This window comes from Prunus avium, chromosome 1 (assembly GCF_965620075.1).
Source record: "Prunus avium chromosome 1, drPruAviu1.hap1.1, whole genome shotgun sequence".
Lineage (NCBI taxonomy): Eukaryota > Viridiplantae > Streptophyta > Magnoliopsida > Rosales > Rosaceae > Prunus > Prunus avium.
In genome coordinates, this window is record NC_142284.1 from 4,003,643 (window position 1) to 4,021,372 (window position 17,730).

A 17,730-nucleotide genomic window follows, 5' to 3' on the forward strand; every position below is an offset into this window, starting at 1 on the left:
GTTTATTTTTTGGTCTTAAAATGGCTTTGGATAAAGGTATCAATAGGCTCATCCTTGAAATGGACTCAACTCTTGGTGTACAACTTATCCAACAAACTGATGTCTCTCGGTTTCACCCACTAACTGGTTTGCTGCACTCTTCTAAGGCAATTTGAGAACTATCAGTTACATCATATATATATGGAAAAGAATTGCCTTGCTGACTGCCTTGCAAGGTGGAGCTACAACCTGGACTTAGGCATTTGTCATTTTGATAGTGATCCTGTGTGGGCTAATGATGCTCTGGTAGATGACCTCTTAGGGGTCTCTCGTTCTTGTCAGATTTCCCTTGCTAATTTTTAGTTGCTTGTTATGGTTTACCACAATCCCCACCCCCCCTCCAATTTCATTAAAAAAAAATATGAGACTTCAAAAGTACCCCAAATGAAAATCATATAAATCACACAACAACATTTGCACACACAAGAATTTTGTTGATATATGTTGTGTTAATAATTGGCACAAATTAATGTGCTAATCATCCAATTAAAAATACATGTAAGTGTACGAATCTATTGGAGTATAGATTTGTAAATACAGGATCGTCTCTGCGAGGAATTGGAGGCTTATACAAAGGTCTAGTTTGAGTGCGTAAAGAACACTTATTTAACACAATACCAAGGTAAAATGCAAATCGAATACTAGAAATGAGTAAAGAAAAGTAAACAAAATGAAACAAAACAAAAACCAAAGATAAACACAATCAACATTTTGTATCACTCTTGTATCACCACTGTATCGCCACTTTATCACCCATTTATCACGTTTAGGTCAAAGACAAATTTATGAACTTCCTCTGTTTTCCAATTTCGACCTCTGTGCCATATTTGACTTGTAACTTTCCAACCGTTAATCCACAATTTATGTTCTTTATATGGTTAGATTCAGCATGAAAAAATGAATAACTCAGCGCGGGCAAAATATCAAAAACGGATACAAAAGTGAGTAGAATTAATGTGGAAAGAATACTCTAGACTTCAAACAACACACACAAAACAAAAAAGGGGGGGGGGGGGGGGGTTTGATTCAAGTGAACTAATTCTATTGCTTAAAATGTAACCGAACTCTAATTTAACAAGTTTAGAAAATGTGAAATTAATATGTAACAAACACTAGGGTTTTTGGAATCCACCCTAAACAATCCAACTTATGTTTATGAACACTCAAGTAATGAATTCTAAACACATTGATGAAGATGTTCGCAATCAAGAGCGAGTTTAGTGACTTAAGACACATTGATTCTCTCTAAGACAAGTAAAGTGCATGTTTATTGCTACAATACTTGTGTTTCCTACACAATCAAGGAAACCCATTAAGTTTGAAAAGAATATGAACATCACAAGAACCCTAATAGTATGGTGTTTACATTAGGCATTCAAGAAACCAATTCACATGAATGATTCTTACTTCATCCATGAGTTGCTTAGGAAATCATGAAGATATATATAATCCCAACAATCTTACGAAGCATGCTTTCAAAGGTGATTAATCAAAGAAAACATACATCAAGGATATATTAATTTAGTGAAGAGGAATTCATCAACAACATATAGAAATCCATAGACTCAAGGATTAAAACAATAGAGTATTCATGTTTAAGGCTTCAACCTAAGCCCTAGCTATGGAGTTTAGTTCTTCATACTTATTACAAACACAAATTCAAAATATAAGTAGAAAGAGTTTACAGATTTTGTAGAGATGAAGGCACAAAAGCCTTAAGTGGTGGAAGAGTTATTCTCCTCCTTCGTAGCTTCCTTACTTGGCTGCTGCCCTTTTGCTCATTTCTTTGATTTTTAACACCTTAAGAGGGATCCAAATAGCTAGAATGAGATCCTAGATCACCTAGGTAACATATTATTACCAAGTGTGGTAACAAATAGAAAAGGGAGGGTGACATCCAATGGAGGTAAATGTGGTCTAAATCACAATTCCAGAGTTAGGATCAATGCTGAATCAATTGGCTGGGCTATACTTGTTTAATGGAGCTCAAATTCGGATATGTTATAGTCAACATCCATTGGAACAAGTTTCATGAGGATTTTAACCTCATCTGAGCATCAGAGCATGCTGATCCAAGGCCAAGAAGTTGACCTACGAAAATGAGCAAAAACAAAATTTATATTCAATAATACACTTTTAGCTCATATTTCTTCCAACTAAGGTAAAACTTACAAAAACACAAAAAAGAAGTATAAATCTATAATTTGTCAAGAACTAACTCAAAACATTGGGTGAATGACATGATAAATCATGTATAAAAATGAACCCAACAATATACTGGATGAATGTTTACAATAGATGGTGCTCAAGAAATTTGACAAACAAATAACTTCTTGTTATGATTACATGAAAGTTCTAAGAAAAATACAACATAAAAATTACCAATTAACCCTAAAAAATTATTACTTCAAAGGCTTGAGGCCCTTCTTTTTCATGTTATTTATTTCATATTTCTAACAAGGGTATAATTGAAAAATTAAATAAAGTTAATTTTCAAATTATACACAAATCAAACGTGGAAAGGGAAATAAAGTGGTATTTCCTATTACTTTCCATCATTGCCAAACATGAGAAATAAATCTTTCCATGAAACAAACGGGACCTAAGATACATAGCCATGGTGGTAGGCCTGATAAATTAAGTGTTTACTTATTTGTTTATATTTTTATTTATCAATTTCTGATTTAGGGAAATAAAATAAACAAATGAGGCTGAAATGCTTAGGCCCATTCTTTCTATACGGAATGTAGGCCGAGCCCAACAAGGGATAAGGATATTAGATAACATCTGAACGGAAAAGAAGAGCTCCCGGACTCTCCATTGATGGAGGTCCTCGCCAGCTCTGCAACTGCTTCTTCATGCCCTCATTTCGTAATCTCCAACTTGTACAAGAACCCTAACTCCGCCTCCATGGCTGCCACCACTCAGGCACTCTCTCTCTCTCTCTCTCTCTCTCTCTCTCTCTCTCTCATTGATTTCTATCTGGTTGATGGCTCATTTTAGCTCTCTTTCAGCGGGCATAACCAGCAATTATGAAATTAGAGAACAGCTTAATTGTCAGTTTATTCTCTATTCATAAAATTCAAACCTTTTGCTTTCTTCTTTGGGTCAAATTGTCTTGAACGCTGAATATTTTTGCACTTGCTTGCTTTGCTTTACAACTTGTTGTGTGTAAACAACTGAGTATAGTTTTCATTACCTTGACTCATTTTGACAGGAAAGGCATTTAATTTCCTGATCATTTTTGCTACATTATGGCATTTAGATTGCTTTCCCTCAAGTTAGAACAAAAAGTGAAATCCTTTCAGGTAGTTGGTAATATCTTGTAAATTGTAATAGTCACAATTTTATGTTGGAAATAGATCCAAAAGAGGCCTAGTGTCTACTGAAAGATTTAAGATACTGCTCTATAATGTATGCTGAGCGTTATCTAATTGTAATGGTAACTCCAATAATTTATAATTTTCAATTGGACTCTTTGCAGGTGCTGCAACGGAAGTATGCACCAGTAAGGATTGTAGAAGCTCGAGCAAAGGCTCCCTTAATGTGTTTGAAGATTACATCCCTTAAGAGACCAATAAATTATGGTAATACGGATAGGGCCTTGCTTTTACCGATATGCAGACTCAACCAGAGTTTCTTTTCTCAGTTTAGTTTGTTTTCAGTACGCTATAGTAAGCTTAAGAAAAAACTTCGATTGAAGAAATATGCTGGCAGTCTCCATAAAGTGATAAGTTGTTCAGAAAAAATTGGACGTAATGCTTTTGTTCGATTCGTTGTTGGACTGATGGTGGTCATGTCAGTTTCTGTTTCCGTTAGCGAGAGTCCGTCATGTAAGTTTACTTTTTATGGTAATGCAGTAGTGACAGCCACAAATTGTGCAATGGTGAGAGAATTTACTTCTTGTTCTTTTATTTACTTGCGTAGGGGCTCTCACTGAAGAGAATCTTCTGTTCTTAGAAGCATGGAGGATGATTGACCGTGCATATGTTGACAAAAGTTTCAATGGACAAAGTTGGTTTCGGTACAGAGAAAATGCACTGCGCAATGAGCCGATGAACACACGAGAAGAGACATGTATGGATTCCATCCTTTTAGTAGTCATTACATACTGTATTTTCCGACATCTTCCTATTTTAAAAATAGTTTGAAATAATCCAAGGCTGTTCTTTAAAAGGACACCTCTATAAGGTTCATTGGAATTCAATTAATAAATAGTTTTGTACTATAGACTTCTGCGTATACTACCATATGTGACTTGAAACATGTTAGGATTATTTGGTTCTTCCGACCCCTTGGTTGCAGAAACTTTATGACGATCTCTAATGTCTGCTCCAAATAGAGTACTTTTAATTTCATTGTTCCAGCTTGAGAGTTTTCAAGATTCACTGATCATAGCTACCAAACCCTCAATTCACTTGCCAAGTTGGAGATATCACCAGAAACTCTAAAATAAGATGCCATAATAAAAGCAGTGCAACTTTTATAAGAAGAAAATATAAGAATTAAGGCTGAGCTGAAAAACTTTGCAACTTCAAAGGACTGGTCCATGAACTTCCATTTTCTTGAAGAAGCAGTAGATTTGGGCTTGAAATATGCCAACTATTTTGGGCCATCCCCAGGGGTTCGCCTGGTAATTATCCGGTACATGTAGGATGGGGGGCTACACATACCCGAAAATTAGTTAGGGGCTCAGAGATTCCTGGCTACCTCATGAAGCAAAAAAATTAATTACCCAGTACATGTGGGGGGCTACAGATACCTGGAAAATAGTCAGGTGCTAAAAAATTCGTGGCTACCTCATGAAGATGAAGCCAACATTTTAAAAAGAAGCGAAATGAGTAATAAGGTAGGTGAGTTGTCATGCAAATTGTTTCAATGTTGCGCACTGTTATTTTATTAAGCTGTATTTGGGTGCTGTATCAATATGAATAAACTTCATCCCTGTTAGTGTACTTCGTTTAGTTGAAAGTACTATATTTGTCTTTCCAGTTCCCCCCACTAAATCCTAATGGCATATTTGCAATCAGATATGGCCATAAAGAAGATGCTTGCCACATTGGAGGATCCTTTCACTCGGTTTCTGGAACCTGAAAAGTTAAAGAGTCTACGGGTACAAGGATATATCTTCTTATGGTCTTAGTGTTTTGCATTTTGGCCTGAATAATAATGTGACACTCTATTAGATACCACATTAAATACAATCTCTACCTGTTAGTTTAAGATATCATTTCTTCAGTGAAATTTCAATATAGATATTGTCCCTAAAATCTGTTTATATCTTCTTTGAAGGCAGTCTGGGACTCAAGGTGCTCTTACAGGCATAGGGCTGTCAATTGGCTACCCTACAAAATTTGATGGATCACCTGCTGGTCTTGTTGTTATTTCAGCTTCTCCAGGAGGTCCAGCAAACAGGGCTGGCATCTTGTCTGGGGATGTTATTCTGGCAATTGATGATACAAGTACAGAAACAATGGGTATATATGATGCAGCAGAGCGGTTACAGTAAGTTTCTTACCCACTTAACCTGTTGAATTAGATTTCGCCCCAAATAATTAGGTTCTAATAAGGAAATGCAATTATAATATGGCTTACAATAGTATTTATTTCATTTGCAATTTATCATTGAAATATTCCTTTATTTTATCTGACATGGACATACTCAAGACACTGTAGTTTTCCTGTCAATTTCTTTCTGATCTTGCTGATGGTTGTTTATTTGTTTCTTAGTTTTGAACTGTGGAAAATAAAATTTACCAAGTGACAGTTATAAAGTGTGCTAAAAGTTTGTTATGCTATCTAATGGCTATATTACCAACTACCCATCAAGTACTAGGATATTTATTTGTGGATTAGTCACCAAATCTGTAGTTGAAAGCCATATCAGTTAACTTTCTGGAGAAGCTCACTATCTTGAGGTCTTTGAATTTTTGAGTGTCATCGTCCGATTCCTTGTAATTGAAATAAGTTGTTTCAGAATCAGGACTTCTCTTTCCCATTAAATTCATTTATTTATTTATAACACATTTTTCCTACTTGTATAGGGGATCTGAAGGAAGTTCAGTGAAATTGACCGTTCGTAGTGGGCCTGAAATAAAGTACCTGGATTTGATGTAGGTTCAGTTCTTCATTAATCCCTACAGAAAGCCTGTTATCTCATTATACAGGGAATTCTTTTTTATCTTCTTCTCAAGGAAATACAATTTTGCATGCCCAAAAGTGTTTGAAGATTTATTGCTTTGATAAAATTAAGCTGAAAAAGCTTCAATATTGATATCAAGTTCATGGTGACATTTTAAAAATGCTTTTGGGCTGAGTTGTCATTGTGGCTGGAAATTGAGCGCAGTGTTTAACCAAAGTCATTGTATTCACTTTGACACTTGAGCAACTTCTAGGGGTTAGCACTTAGGAGCGGGGTGAATTTTCATTTTTTTAAATTATCTTTTGTCTGAATCTTCTGTCCTTTCTTGTTCATTATTTAAAATACTTTAAAATACTTTTTGCTGCCTTTAGGCGGGAGAAAGTTTCACTGAATCCAGTAACGTCAAGACTATGTGCGGTGCCTGCTTCAGGAAAGGATTCCCTTAGGATTGGCTATATCAAACTAACATCGTTCAATCAAAATGCATCTGGTAAGCCGAACTAGTAGCTGTTATCGGTTAGGTTTTTCAAGGAGTGGTACCTAAATCAAATGTTTATTTTATTTTTATTTTTGTTTTATAAATAAGTTAGGAAATGTATTTCTATTCATAAAAGCAAGGTCTATTTTTCTAGTTTATTTACAGAAATTATATAAGTTGTGTCTCATCTGGCAGAACTCAGAATTTTACTGTGTTGTTTTGATCAATTATGTTCTCAATCCCCCTACACGAATTTAGCTCTCCTGTGCATGGTTTTGAAGGGAACATTGTTTATTTTGTTTAGAATTTTATTGACTTATTCTTCACAATCTCATTTAGTAATTGAATGGTTTGAGCTCTTTTGCATTGTTTTTGTTTTCTATTTCCATCTTTAAATATATATATATATTAGAGAGAGAGAGAGAGAGAGAGAGAGAGAGAGAGTAGATAGAATGTGTTCTCATTATCATTTAAACCATTATATCTGTTCTCTCTGCTCTCTCCCTTTCCTCTCTCCTCTTTTTTAATTAAAAGAACACAGATTAAAAGCATTACCAAATGAGCTCATACTTTCAGTGTCAATTTCTGCAATTTGGTCTAACAACTTGCATGCTGTGTAGGTGCTGTCAAGGAAGCAATTAATACTCTAAGGAGTAATAATGTTAATGCCTTTGTGTTGGATCTTCGAGACAATAGGTGATTATCTTTCAACCTTGGTCTTGTAAACTTTGCCCTTTGGCAGGCTTTCTGAAAGCTTAAGTTTTCTTAAATTCGGTGCAGTGGTGGTCTTTTTCCAGAAGGAATTGAAATTGCCAAGATTTGGTAAGTTACACTAGAGAATTGTGGCAAACTTATACTGCATGCCTTTAAGTCTTACACTTTCGTGGTGCCTTTCAAAGTTGTATGTCAGCATTCATTTTGTATGCACCTGAAAGTTTTGAACTCATATTTCATATGCACAAATACAAGAAACCAATTCTCTACAATTCATTTCGTTGAAAGCCATTTTAATGCATTGGAGCCTAAAAGGGATTTATGTGATCTGCTGGGCGTGTGAGATGTGGACATGTAGGATTCACACATTTCAAGAAATGTGGAAAGTCACGTTTTGGGAGACAGTTTATTTCTTTTCCAAGGGTTTTCCTTTTTACTTGAGTTGTCACATCCATACGTCATTGTTATGATTAAGCATCAAAGTTTTGAAAGTGTGATGTTTCAGGGTTATGCTATAATAGTGTCTTTTGCAGTTAAAAACAACACAAGATCAGTTAATGCTGTTTGTTGGTATGGGTTTTTTCTTTTTATGGAACACTTGTTGCATAAATTGCATCCATGTATAATAAGAGATACTGACAAAATGAATTTCAAGTTAAAAGCTGTAAGAAACATGCCAACGATTTTTAGATTTCATCAAGGGTTAAAAAAGAGAAGACATGCTTCTTTCTCATTATTCAACCGAACGATGTTAATGATTAAGTTAAGCTCAGAGTTTTGAAACTGTGTTGTTTCAGTGTTATGCTGTAATAGTGTCATTTGCAGTTAAAACCAACACAAGATCAGTAAATGCTGTTTGTTGGTATGTTTTTTTTTTTCTTTTTCTGGAACTTGTGGTGGATAAATCGTATCCATGTATAATAAGAGATACTGACGAAATGAATTTCAAGTTAAAAGTTGTAAGAAACATGCCTAGGATTCTTAGATTGCATAAAGGGTTAAAAAAGAGAAAACTTGCTTGTTTCCTCATTATTCAACCCAAGCGATGTTTAAGAAGAAAACCCTTTAAAGCATCCAGATTACTACATCATTGCTTGAGGTCTTTTGATTATTAATATTCTAATCCGTTATGTTTGATCCAAATTTCTGCAGCACGAACTTCTATAATCGAGTTTCGGTTTTTTATTTTTTGTTTTTTAAAAAGACATTGTTAATCTTTCAAAATTAAGCTTACGCTGCATTATGTCAGGTCCAGTATATTCTAAGTTCTCACAATTAGATGCTGCCTTCCAGGTTGGACAAAGGTGTGATTGTATATATATGTGATAGTCGTGGTGTTCGAGATATATACGACACTGATGGAAGCAAAGCAGTAGCACCGTCAGAACCCTTGGCTGTGCTGGTATACTTCTATACATTATACAATGAACTAGATTTGTTCAATTATATTCCGTGATACATAGGCAAACATTTGCAAATGCTATTATTAATGGTGCAGAGTTGTCATCATTTTGACCATCTGTCATCAAGCTCGGGCTTGTCTCTCTATACTGTTTAATAGTGGACCCACTTTTTCATTTTTGATATTTTATCTTATTAACAGGGAGCCTTGCTATAGTTGCATCTATGTTTTATTGCTTTAGAATGTGACATTCTTGAAAAGTGGGTAATTTAAATTCTAGGATTCATTGTTATTTCCCTTTCTGATTTTAGTATTGAGTGGTGTTTTCATGTGCTTTCCCATGAAACATTATCTTTAAAGAATTGTGTGGTGAAAAATTGGTGTATGTTATCTTCTGAGATTTCTTCAGGTGAATAAGGGCACAGCTAGTGCAAGTGAAATATTAGCCGGGGCATTGAAAGACAATAAACGTGCGGTGTTGTTTGGAGAGCCCACATTTGGGAAAGGGTAAATTTTTTTTTACTCCACACAGTTCCTATAAATATAATCATGTATTCCTGACTTGAGCCATCCATCCCACTATGCAGGAAGATTCAGTCAGTTTTTGAGCTGTCTGATGGCTCCGGGTTGGTTGTTACAGTTGCTCGTTATGAGACACCTGCTCACACAGATATTGATAAGGTCTGATGCTCTCTCTATCTTCTCTATCTCTCTATCAATTAACACTGTTCTCTCTCTCTCTCTCTCTCTCAATTAACTTTGTCCACATTGCTTCTTATAGGTTGGTGTGGTTCCAGACCATCCCTTGCCAACCTCATTCCCCAAAGATGAGGAGGCATTTTGTAACTGCCTCCAAGATCCTGCATCTGCTTGCAACAAAGTCGAGCTGTTTGCAAGATGACAGTATACCCTCTGAAAGACAAGACCTTCCTTTTTTGTTTTGTGCATTAGCATTGTTTACAGTACAGGAAATTGACAATTATTTGTTTTCATAGTTTGACATTCTTTCAAGGTTTTATTTGTTTATGTAATGTTACATATTCAATGTCTGGGTAGAACCAAGATGGTAAACAAATAGCAAATATTTGATTAAAATCAATTAAAGAAATTTACCATGTCAATGAGGATTAGTTGTGCCACTGTCTTGCAACCCATAGAGAACAAATACTTATTTTGTTTATTTATTTAATTATCCAATGAAAGTCATTTCCAGGAAGAATATTTAGATTTACCTCGTCTTAAAATTGTAAACCACAAATTTCTGCAGTTATCAAAACTGTACCATAAGAAGAGATTTTGTGTACAACAAAATTCCTTGTGAGATAAATACCAAATTCTACACTGTATGGAACAAAATGTACCATGAACTTGTACTTAAGAGTATATACGATGGCATATGGATAATTATGCCATCGAAAAACATCATGTACACAAATTGGCTCTGTCTGAAACTTGATTCCTTGATCTTAGCTTCAACTGATGTAAACCGGATCCGAAGGTCACGTAAGAGCAGGAGCAAAAAACCTTGTAGTGCTTGATCTCTACACTTCCAGGCCAACCAATGTAAGTCATTCTCCAGGTTGACTGCTGGTTTGTATTCTCTATTCACCAAAACATCTTTGTCCATGAACCCAAAAATGGAAAAACAGCAATCAACAACCTGAACAGCAGAGGTGTGTCACTTTTCCTTTCTCTCTTACTCAACTTACCCTTCCCCATCGGCTTTCTTCGAGATTGCCTCCGTGCAGATTTAATTCTTTCAAGATCATCCCACCCACCAAGACTTGATGCATCTTGGCCACTATTATCAACTGAGACATCATTGCCTACTACCCAAGATTGATAATCCATCTTTTTGTTGCTAGTTTCTTGTTCGTCATCCATTTTAACGTTACCTACAGTGCTGGCAAATGGTTTCCTTCTCCTCCTGGTCCTGGACTTACGTTTTGGCCTACTTTGTGTTCCTCCCCACAACTTCTCAAATGCCAGTGAAAATGCTGACTGACAAAGGGGGAAAGCTAAAGCCATGAGGAAAGCTTTTGCACCCGTAGACAGCAGCAAAGATACGATAATAGCTGGAAATGCCCAACCATAGGATCTGAACACCTGCAGCCACCAAAAAGCAAATATATTTCATCTTACAAAATTTTTGTTTAAGAAGGATTTTGTTTAACTTCTAACTCTGGATACAGCACATGGAAAGATGCCCAAAGCAGCCAAAGATAGCAAAGAACAGAACACAATATCTATTTTTCACAGTGATTTCTATCATTTGAGTATGAACTTGATATGGGGGCATTCATACATATGGGAAATGCAAGTAAGTATCTTGACAATAGGGAGAAAAAAAGAAAGAGCTTCCTCTCACTGAAACAAACAACAAAACCCAGCTAAAGTATTGATGCATTTTAGTACTTAAAACATCTGGGTTTTTTTTTTCTTTCTTTTGGTTTTGTTTTTGGACAAGTCAAACCAAAAATTGCAACATCCCAAATCCCAATTTATACAAATAACCAAAAATGAAGTGAAAGTTAGAACCTTGAGAATCCAGACACTATCAATGGCTTCATCCAAGATTCCACCAGAGCCTTCCTCCATCTCCGAGTAATCATCTGACCACCACCGCCTTTTCTTCTTCTCTTTACTTCCATTGTAATTGTAGTCTTCTTCTTCTTCTTCGTCGCCATCAGCATCATCTTCTTCTTCTTTGTTGCCTTTGTCTCTTAAATTAAAACCGAATCTTTGGGACCGAATGGTTTCGGCATTGGAATCCCAACGACGGTACTTAGGAGTGTAGGAGCGACTCGGTTGAGATAAAGGAAGTGGGTTTTGAAAGAGAGAGTGAAAGGAATATTTGGGTCGCCATGGATGAGGCTGTGTGAGGAGGAGGACACTGGTCTCCATTGGCGGTGTGAGCTTCCATTTGCCACGTTCTTGTTATCTTTTGTCCAATTAAGACATCTCCAACTTTATTACCCAAAAGCAATCTTTTCTTGGTCACAAAAATAAATTCCGAACTTTTTGGCAAAGCCGCAATTTCTTTTATTTTCTTTAAATAAAGTTTAGGGTTTTCTCAAATAAGAAAAACATTACACCAACAATGTATAGCCGAGTAGAAAAAGATATGACTTAGTTCAAAATGAATTGAATTCCCAAATTGAAAATTTCCAAAAAATGAAAAAGATAAAAAGAGGTTTTATGTTATGGGGCATGATCTAGATAATCCTTGCATTCCAATTGGAGTTTATTAACTTGGTTTTTTTATTATTTTGTTTTTTGTTTTTTATATTGATTTTTTTATCATATTCTTAATTCATTACTCCACATTCTCACGTTATTAGAACTAATTTGGGTAAACTCAACTTGGTCTTTAACTTTACCAATGGGGTGTTAGTTGGATTGGTCCAGGTCTTTGGTGTGCTCTCAAGTGATCCTGAGTTCAAACGAGTGTGAGTTTTCTTCTATTTACCTCCCTAACTTTGGCAACCAAAAAAAAAAAAAAACCTTGTTCTTTACTTTCATACTAAACACGAAAAGATGAGTTGATTATTTGTTGTCCCCTAGACACGATTAAAAAGGCTTTACAATTTTTTAGCTGTAAGTTCTAATTTTACGTTTACCAATTCCATCCTCCATATTCCATCATTGTGGCCGTTTGACTCGTGGTGTTGACCAATTGTAGCTTTCTTTCACCAATTCTATTGTTCCCATCTTTTAGGTTCATTCGACTCAGAGAGGAGGGTGAACAGGAGACAGAGAAGAGAGACAAGGAAGAAAGAGTTTGAGGAAGAAAGGGAGGGAGGCCCGAGGACACATAATTTCATACAATTTGCAGGTATGATACCTCTAATTACTTAATAGTTTTCTACTACAACACACTCATAAATTATGTTAAATAAAAATAATATTTAACATATTGCTAACAAGATTTGTCATTCGCCATGGATTCTAAAGGTTTCTTATTTCGTTTTGGCTTCTTTCTCAATTCGTGTTAAAGTAATCAAGTTATTGTACGTGATAGTAACACTAAATGGCATGTTGAGGTGGCGTTCACTCAGATTGTAATATGCATTATAAGAGAACTTTTATACTATAGGTATTATATATCATATAATGGACGATGTAATGATTTGAGGAAATTAATAACACCATACCACCTCAAATTCAGTTACATCAAAACATTATTCGTATCACGATCATACACATTAACTTCTCGTCAAATTCTAGTCGAAGTGACATTAGCCAAAAGAAGACCTAAATTGGTATAAATAATGAGCAGGTGACTATTTTTACATAAGAAAACAACTACTTCATAGAGGAGGGGGCATAGAAGAAGAGTTCGAGAATCAAGAGAGGGGGAGGCTCAAGGATATTTTCATAAAAATTTACAGGTATAATTATTCTTGACTGATTTTTTGTTCATCATCGATTTTAAAGTTTTTTTGTTTTTCCAATCCATTTTAAAGTTGAACCGATGTTAGAAGGAAAAGAAGAACTAGAAAATTACAATTAATGAGTCGGTGATAAATTGTACAAAAACATAAGAAGGAAACGACATGTCGTCGCCAGTAGCAAGACAAAAAGCGAGCTCCCCTGCCGAGAACCAAAACGTGAGGCGCTCCATAGCCATAGCTTCCGCGCGAGAGAGAAGATTTGGAGCCATGAGGCCGACTCCGATGGACTTCTTCGGCGACATGGACGACCAGGGCTCCACCATGGCCATGGACGTTGACGACGTTGACACACTCGAGAGCTTTGCCGACGGCGTCATCGGCGAGAACAAGCTGGCCGACGCTGACTTCTTCAACTCCTTCGAGGACGATTTCGACGACACCGACATCAACTGAACCAACGGCATCTTCTTCTCCATCGAACACATGTAATGATTTGCTTCGATTTGCTCTGTTTTCTAGGGTTTTGGCTAGGATGAAGTTTCTTCTTTAATTGGGCAAAAGAGTGTATGCCGTATCAATGGGTGGATGGTTATTTTGACAAATTGGTTATATATAGATATGGATTTTAGTTTGTGTTTATGCTATATGTGATTGATGTGTGAATGATGGATGGTTTTCGTTCTGTTTGGTTGGCGTTTTTAACCTCTGCGTGGTTTCTGATCCAAATCAGAAAGTAATTGGTTGCTTATGTGTGTTAATGGGATTATTGTTTTGGGGCTTTTGCAAATGGTGTGTAGTTTTAGCTCTTTTGGGTTGTCTAGAAGAGTGAGGAAAGGCAAAAGAGAAGTGGGTATGTGAAGGTTTTGTTGAGTCAATGGTAATGATTCAGTGATGAACAACTTTTGAGATCTTTTGTTTCCATGCTAATTCTGGCGTTGTATGCAGTAACCATGTGGAATTATGGTTCTGCTTTGCAACATTGGTATATCTATATGCCTTACGCATTTGGTCTATGCTGTTCAGTCTCTTGCATATTTTGCATTTGATCCAGGTTTGTCTGTGTTCCATATGTGTCATGACTCTGTGTCTGTGCATTCATGGTGGTTATGCCATTTAGTCTAATCACCACTTGTCATTCCTTATTTCTTAGGTGCTATTTCGATTTCTCGGTGCTCCATGTGCATCGAGCTCTAGGTGCTTATGAATTGGGGTTGAAACCTCAGACCATTATTAGTCTTGCTTAATGTTTTCTCTTTTGCAGAGGTATCTGTATGAAAATTTAAAATGATTGGTTAGTATAGAATGCACGGGGTACAACTTATGTGCTCGAGTTATGGTGGTCTAGGGTACCTTAGGTGCGCAAGTTATGGTGAACTGGGGTACGCCACAGGTGCTCGAGTTATGTTTTGGGGTACACTGTAGGTCCTTGAGTTATGGTGGCCTCTGTTATAGCCGGGGGAAGGGTTGTCTCAGAGAATCTTGCAGTTTATACTTTCATGTGACTGCAAGCTGTGGAGCTACACAAGATTGATTCAAGATATACTAGAAATCCTGAAAGCTTGTGTCGCACTTTGAATTGCTCTAGTTGAGGAAGCGAAATTCCACAACTGAGTCCTGCGGCTTTGGACTCCGGTATGGCCGCGTTGGGTTTGTCGAAATTTTTTATTCATATGCCAGAGTTTTTGCATTTAGCATGCTAGATAGGTAATAAGTAACTTCTAGGTTGGTTTAAGAGTGCTTGGCAACCAGTTTGGGTCAATTGGGAAGCCTTCTTGATGAAGTTTAATTGGATGGGTTTCGCCCGTCACATTTAACCGAATTGTATTCGTCCTTACAATAATATAAACCAAATCAACTATTGACCAAAAAAAAAGAAAGAAAAAAAAACACCCAATCAACTCGCAAGTCAATTCGAAGAAAAAAAACAAGAAAATATGTGTTTTGGTGTACAAGAAGAGAGTTCATTTTTCATTAGATATGCAATACTACAATGATAAGTATAATCATCTATGGACCCTAAGAGGTAGCATTCACCTCCACACGGTTGCACGCGAAGTTTTGTGTTTAAATCCCATTCTTAAATATTGCTTGTATTAAACAATCAAAAGAAAGGAATATACACCAATTAAACCCTTAGTTTAGTTTGGAAATTATATCCGTAGAGAATCTATCAATTTATAATTTCATATGTGACTGCCAAGTGTGGAGCTAGCTAGCTATACACAAGATTGATTAGAAACGATGCCTGTGGCTCTGGATAGTATGACAAAGTTGGGTTTCTTCAGAAATTTGAAGTCAAGTTTCAAAATGTTGGCTTTAAGAGGGCTTGGAAGCCAGTGACCTTTGTAGGTTTATACACATGCACATCAAAGACAAGAAGGAAACAAACCAAACCACAAGGTTTTCTAAACTACTCGAAGAAACAAAGCATATTATAAGTATACATAACATGAGCACAAAGTTAACAAAATAAAGCCAAACTGTTATAAGTTTCCTAACTAGCCTAGCTAGCTACAGGGCTAAAAAGACTAGGTTCAAGCCAGTAAACTTGTTTTTCAAGCCCTGTTAATCCAAGATCATCACTGAGTCTTTTCATGGTTTTCCCTCTCAAATTATACGCACATAAAAAACGGGTGTCATAAGATGGTGCGTAGGTGAAGTAGATTGAGTTCTCATGATCAAATTCCTGGGGTGTGACGAATATGGACTGATTCAAACCCAAAACCAATGCATGGTTGCCAATGGATTCCACCTTTGTCCATCCAGATGTACATGTACCATCCCGATTATTATATTCGAGCTTATAAACAACGAATCGAACTGGGGGCATGGGCAAAGAACTGATCCTCTGAACCAAGAACAGATCACTTGCCCCAGTTTTGGCTATGCAGGGCTTTGGGAACCAATCATCTAGTTTTAGTTCCAAGGGCACACCAGCGGGGATAATTTCCAACTTTTTTATGGGAATCAAGGAATTGGTGAAATCCCAGACTTCAACGCTGTAATCTACGTTTAAGGCATAGAAGCCATTGCGATCGCTCGTGACATCAACATACGGTTTCTGCCCGGCAAGCTTTGTCCACTTGTTATCTGCAGGCGTGCAGAAAGCAAGACAGTTTCGCCCATCTTTGGAACCGTGGTAATTGTACATTAGCAAGACCCCAATGTTTTTGTTGTTGCCGCAGGTTGGTTGCAAAGAGACAGCAACCTTGAGCATCCTTTGTCGCCAATGTCTCCCAGACTTCTGGATCTGGAGAATAATTACTGGAACAATGCTATACAGAAAAGTATCAAGTGGTGGGAGCAGAAGCTGGATCCCTGCATATAAGGGATTTAAGAGCAGCAGTTGTTTCTTGTTGCTCAAGAAAAGCAGCCAGCCGTGAGAGGACCCAATGCAAATACTATCTCCATGGCATAACTGTTTAGGCATGTTGTAAAACTTGCCTTCAAGACTGTAAAAACCAACACCATCTTTACCCTCGTCTTGAAAAGCAAGGAGCAGCGGCGGCTCTGGTAAGCAAGTGAAGGATAGCGATGAGCGTGAGATGTATTTGATGGCCTTAAGCCATGGACGACAAACTGCTTCGAGCCGCAGTATGTTTCTTGGGGACAGTTTTGATAAGATCAATTCAAAAGGGTCAATTGGAAGTTCGGACCAACTTGTTCTGCTATGTTTTGTTTTTTTGGAACGAATGGCTGTTTTGTCAGCCATTGATGTGTGACCTTGATCAGACGCTGAACCAATATTTCGGAGATTCTGAGAAAAGAGAACCCTATCGAGAATGGAGAATGACGAAACTGAGTAATAAAGGAGAAGCAGCTTGTTGTGTGTATGTAGAACAGAACAAGTTTAAGGGCAAAAGAAGTCGGAATAAAAAGATATTGTATTTGGAGAAGAAGTTTGCATTATTCAGGATACCTTATGGATTAGGTAATGTGTGCGCCTGCTTGAGGCGAGGCAAGGGAACAAACAAAATATAATTTAAAAAATTGGTATGTGAAAATCCGACCTGCCGGATTCGACCCAGCTACCTAAGGATGCGTGGTTTCTGATAAACTAGTTCAAATCAGAAAGTAATTGGTTGCTTATGTGCGTTAATGAGATTTTCCCTCTTCATATTTCATTGTTTATGTCCGCAATAATTGGGGCTTTTGCAGAGCGAGGAAAAGTAAAAGATAAGTGGGTTTGTGAAGGTTTTGTTGAGTCAATGGTAATGATTCAATGATGCACAACATTTGATATCTTTTTTTTTTTTTTTTGGTCTTAAACCATGAGGTGGTCCTGGATGGGCCCCAACTATGGGTGGCACCTTTAAGCCTTAATCAGAACCCAGACTAATCCCCACTCACACCGGGTCGGCCCGTAAGGGGTAAAGTGCTGGCCAAAGTGGTGACTCCGTACGAAAGCAGGGATCGAACCCCTGACCTCTCTTAAGGAATGAAAGTGCCGAACCACTCACACCAACCACCTTGGTTAACATTTGATATCTTTTGTTTCCATGCAAGTTCTTGCTTTGTATGCTACCAGGCGTCTGTGCATCTATCCTGGTGCTCCAGTTAT

The 17,730-nt window shown here is 37.0% G+C and overlaps 4 protein-coding genes across 5 annotated transcripts; 2 read left to right on the plus strand and 2 right to left on the minus strand.

Annotated features, from left to right (window-relative positions):
* Positions 1–2,808: 2,808 nt before the first annotated feature.
* LOC110750906 (Peptidase S41 family protein) lies at positions 2,809–9,896 on the plus strand. 2 transcript variants are annotated; one of them, XM_021951293.1, is made up of 14 exons: positions 2,809–2,967; positions 3,524–3,626; positions 3,705–3,872; positions 3,967–4,116; positions 5,070–5,152; positions 5,336–5,544; positions 6,084–6,152; positions 6,553–6,671; positions 7,280–7,355; positions 7,440–7,481; positions 8,667–8,775; positions 9,185–9,282; positions 9,363–9,456; positions 9,557–9,896. In XM_021951293.1, exons 1-14 carry the CDS (start codon positions 2,863–2,865, stop codon positions 9,674–9,676), a joined length of 1,545 nt encoding a protein of 514 aa, XP_021806985.1. In that variant the 5' UTR covers positions 2,809–2,862; the 3' UTR covers positions 9,677–9,896. The 2 variants fall into 2 exon arrangements, with proteins under 2 accessions (XP_021806985.1, XP_021806984.1); XM_021951292.1 differs by having other exon boundaries at positions 3,524–3,872.
* A 227-nt stretch (positions 9,897–10,123) lies between these two features.
* On the minus strand, positions 10,124–11,735 carry LOC110750907 (uncharacterized). The gene is made up of 2 exons (XM_021951294.2): positions 11,314–11,735; positions 10,124–10,881 (listed from the first exon to the last, which is right to left on the minus strand). Exons 1-2 carry the CDS (start codon positions 11,677–11,679, stop codon positions 10,381–10,383), a joined length of 867 nt encoding a protein of 288 aa, XP_021806986.1. The 5' UTR covers positions 11,680–11,735; the 3' UTR covers positions 10,124–10,380.
* Positions 11,736–13,316: 1,581 nt separating this feature from the next.
* On the plus strand, positions 13,317–13,808 carry SMAP1 (small acidic protein 1). The gene has a single exon (XM_021951232.2). The coding sequence runs from the start codon at positions 13,332–13,334 to the stop codon at positions 13,620–13,622; it is 291 nt and encodes a 96-aa protein (XP_021806924.1). The 5' UTR covers positions 13,317–13,331; the 3' UTR covers positions 13,623–13,808.
* A 1,864-nt stretch (positions 13,809–15,672) lies between these two features.
* LOC110750891 (putative F-box protein At4g22165) lies at positions 15,673–16,881 on the minus strand. The gene has a single exon (XM_021951273.1). The coding sequence runs from the start codon at positions 16,879–16,881 to the stop codon at positions 15,673–15,675; it is 1,209 nt and encodes a 402-aa protein (XP_021806965.1).
* Between the last annotated feature and the right edge of the window lie 849 nt (positions 16,882–17,730).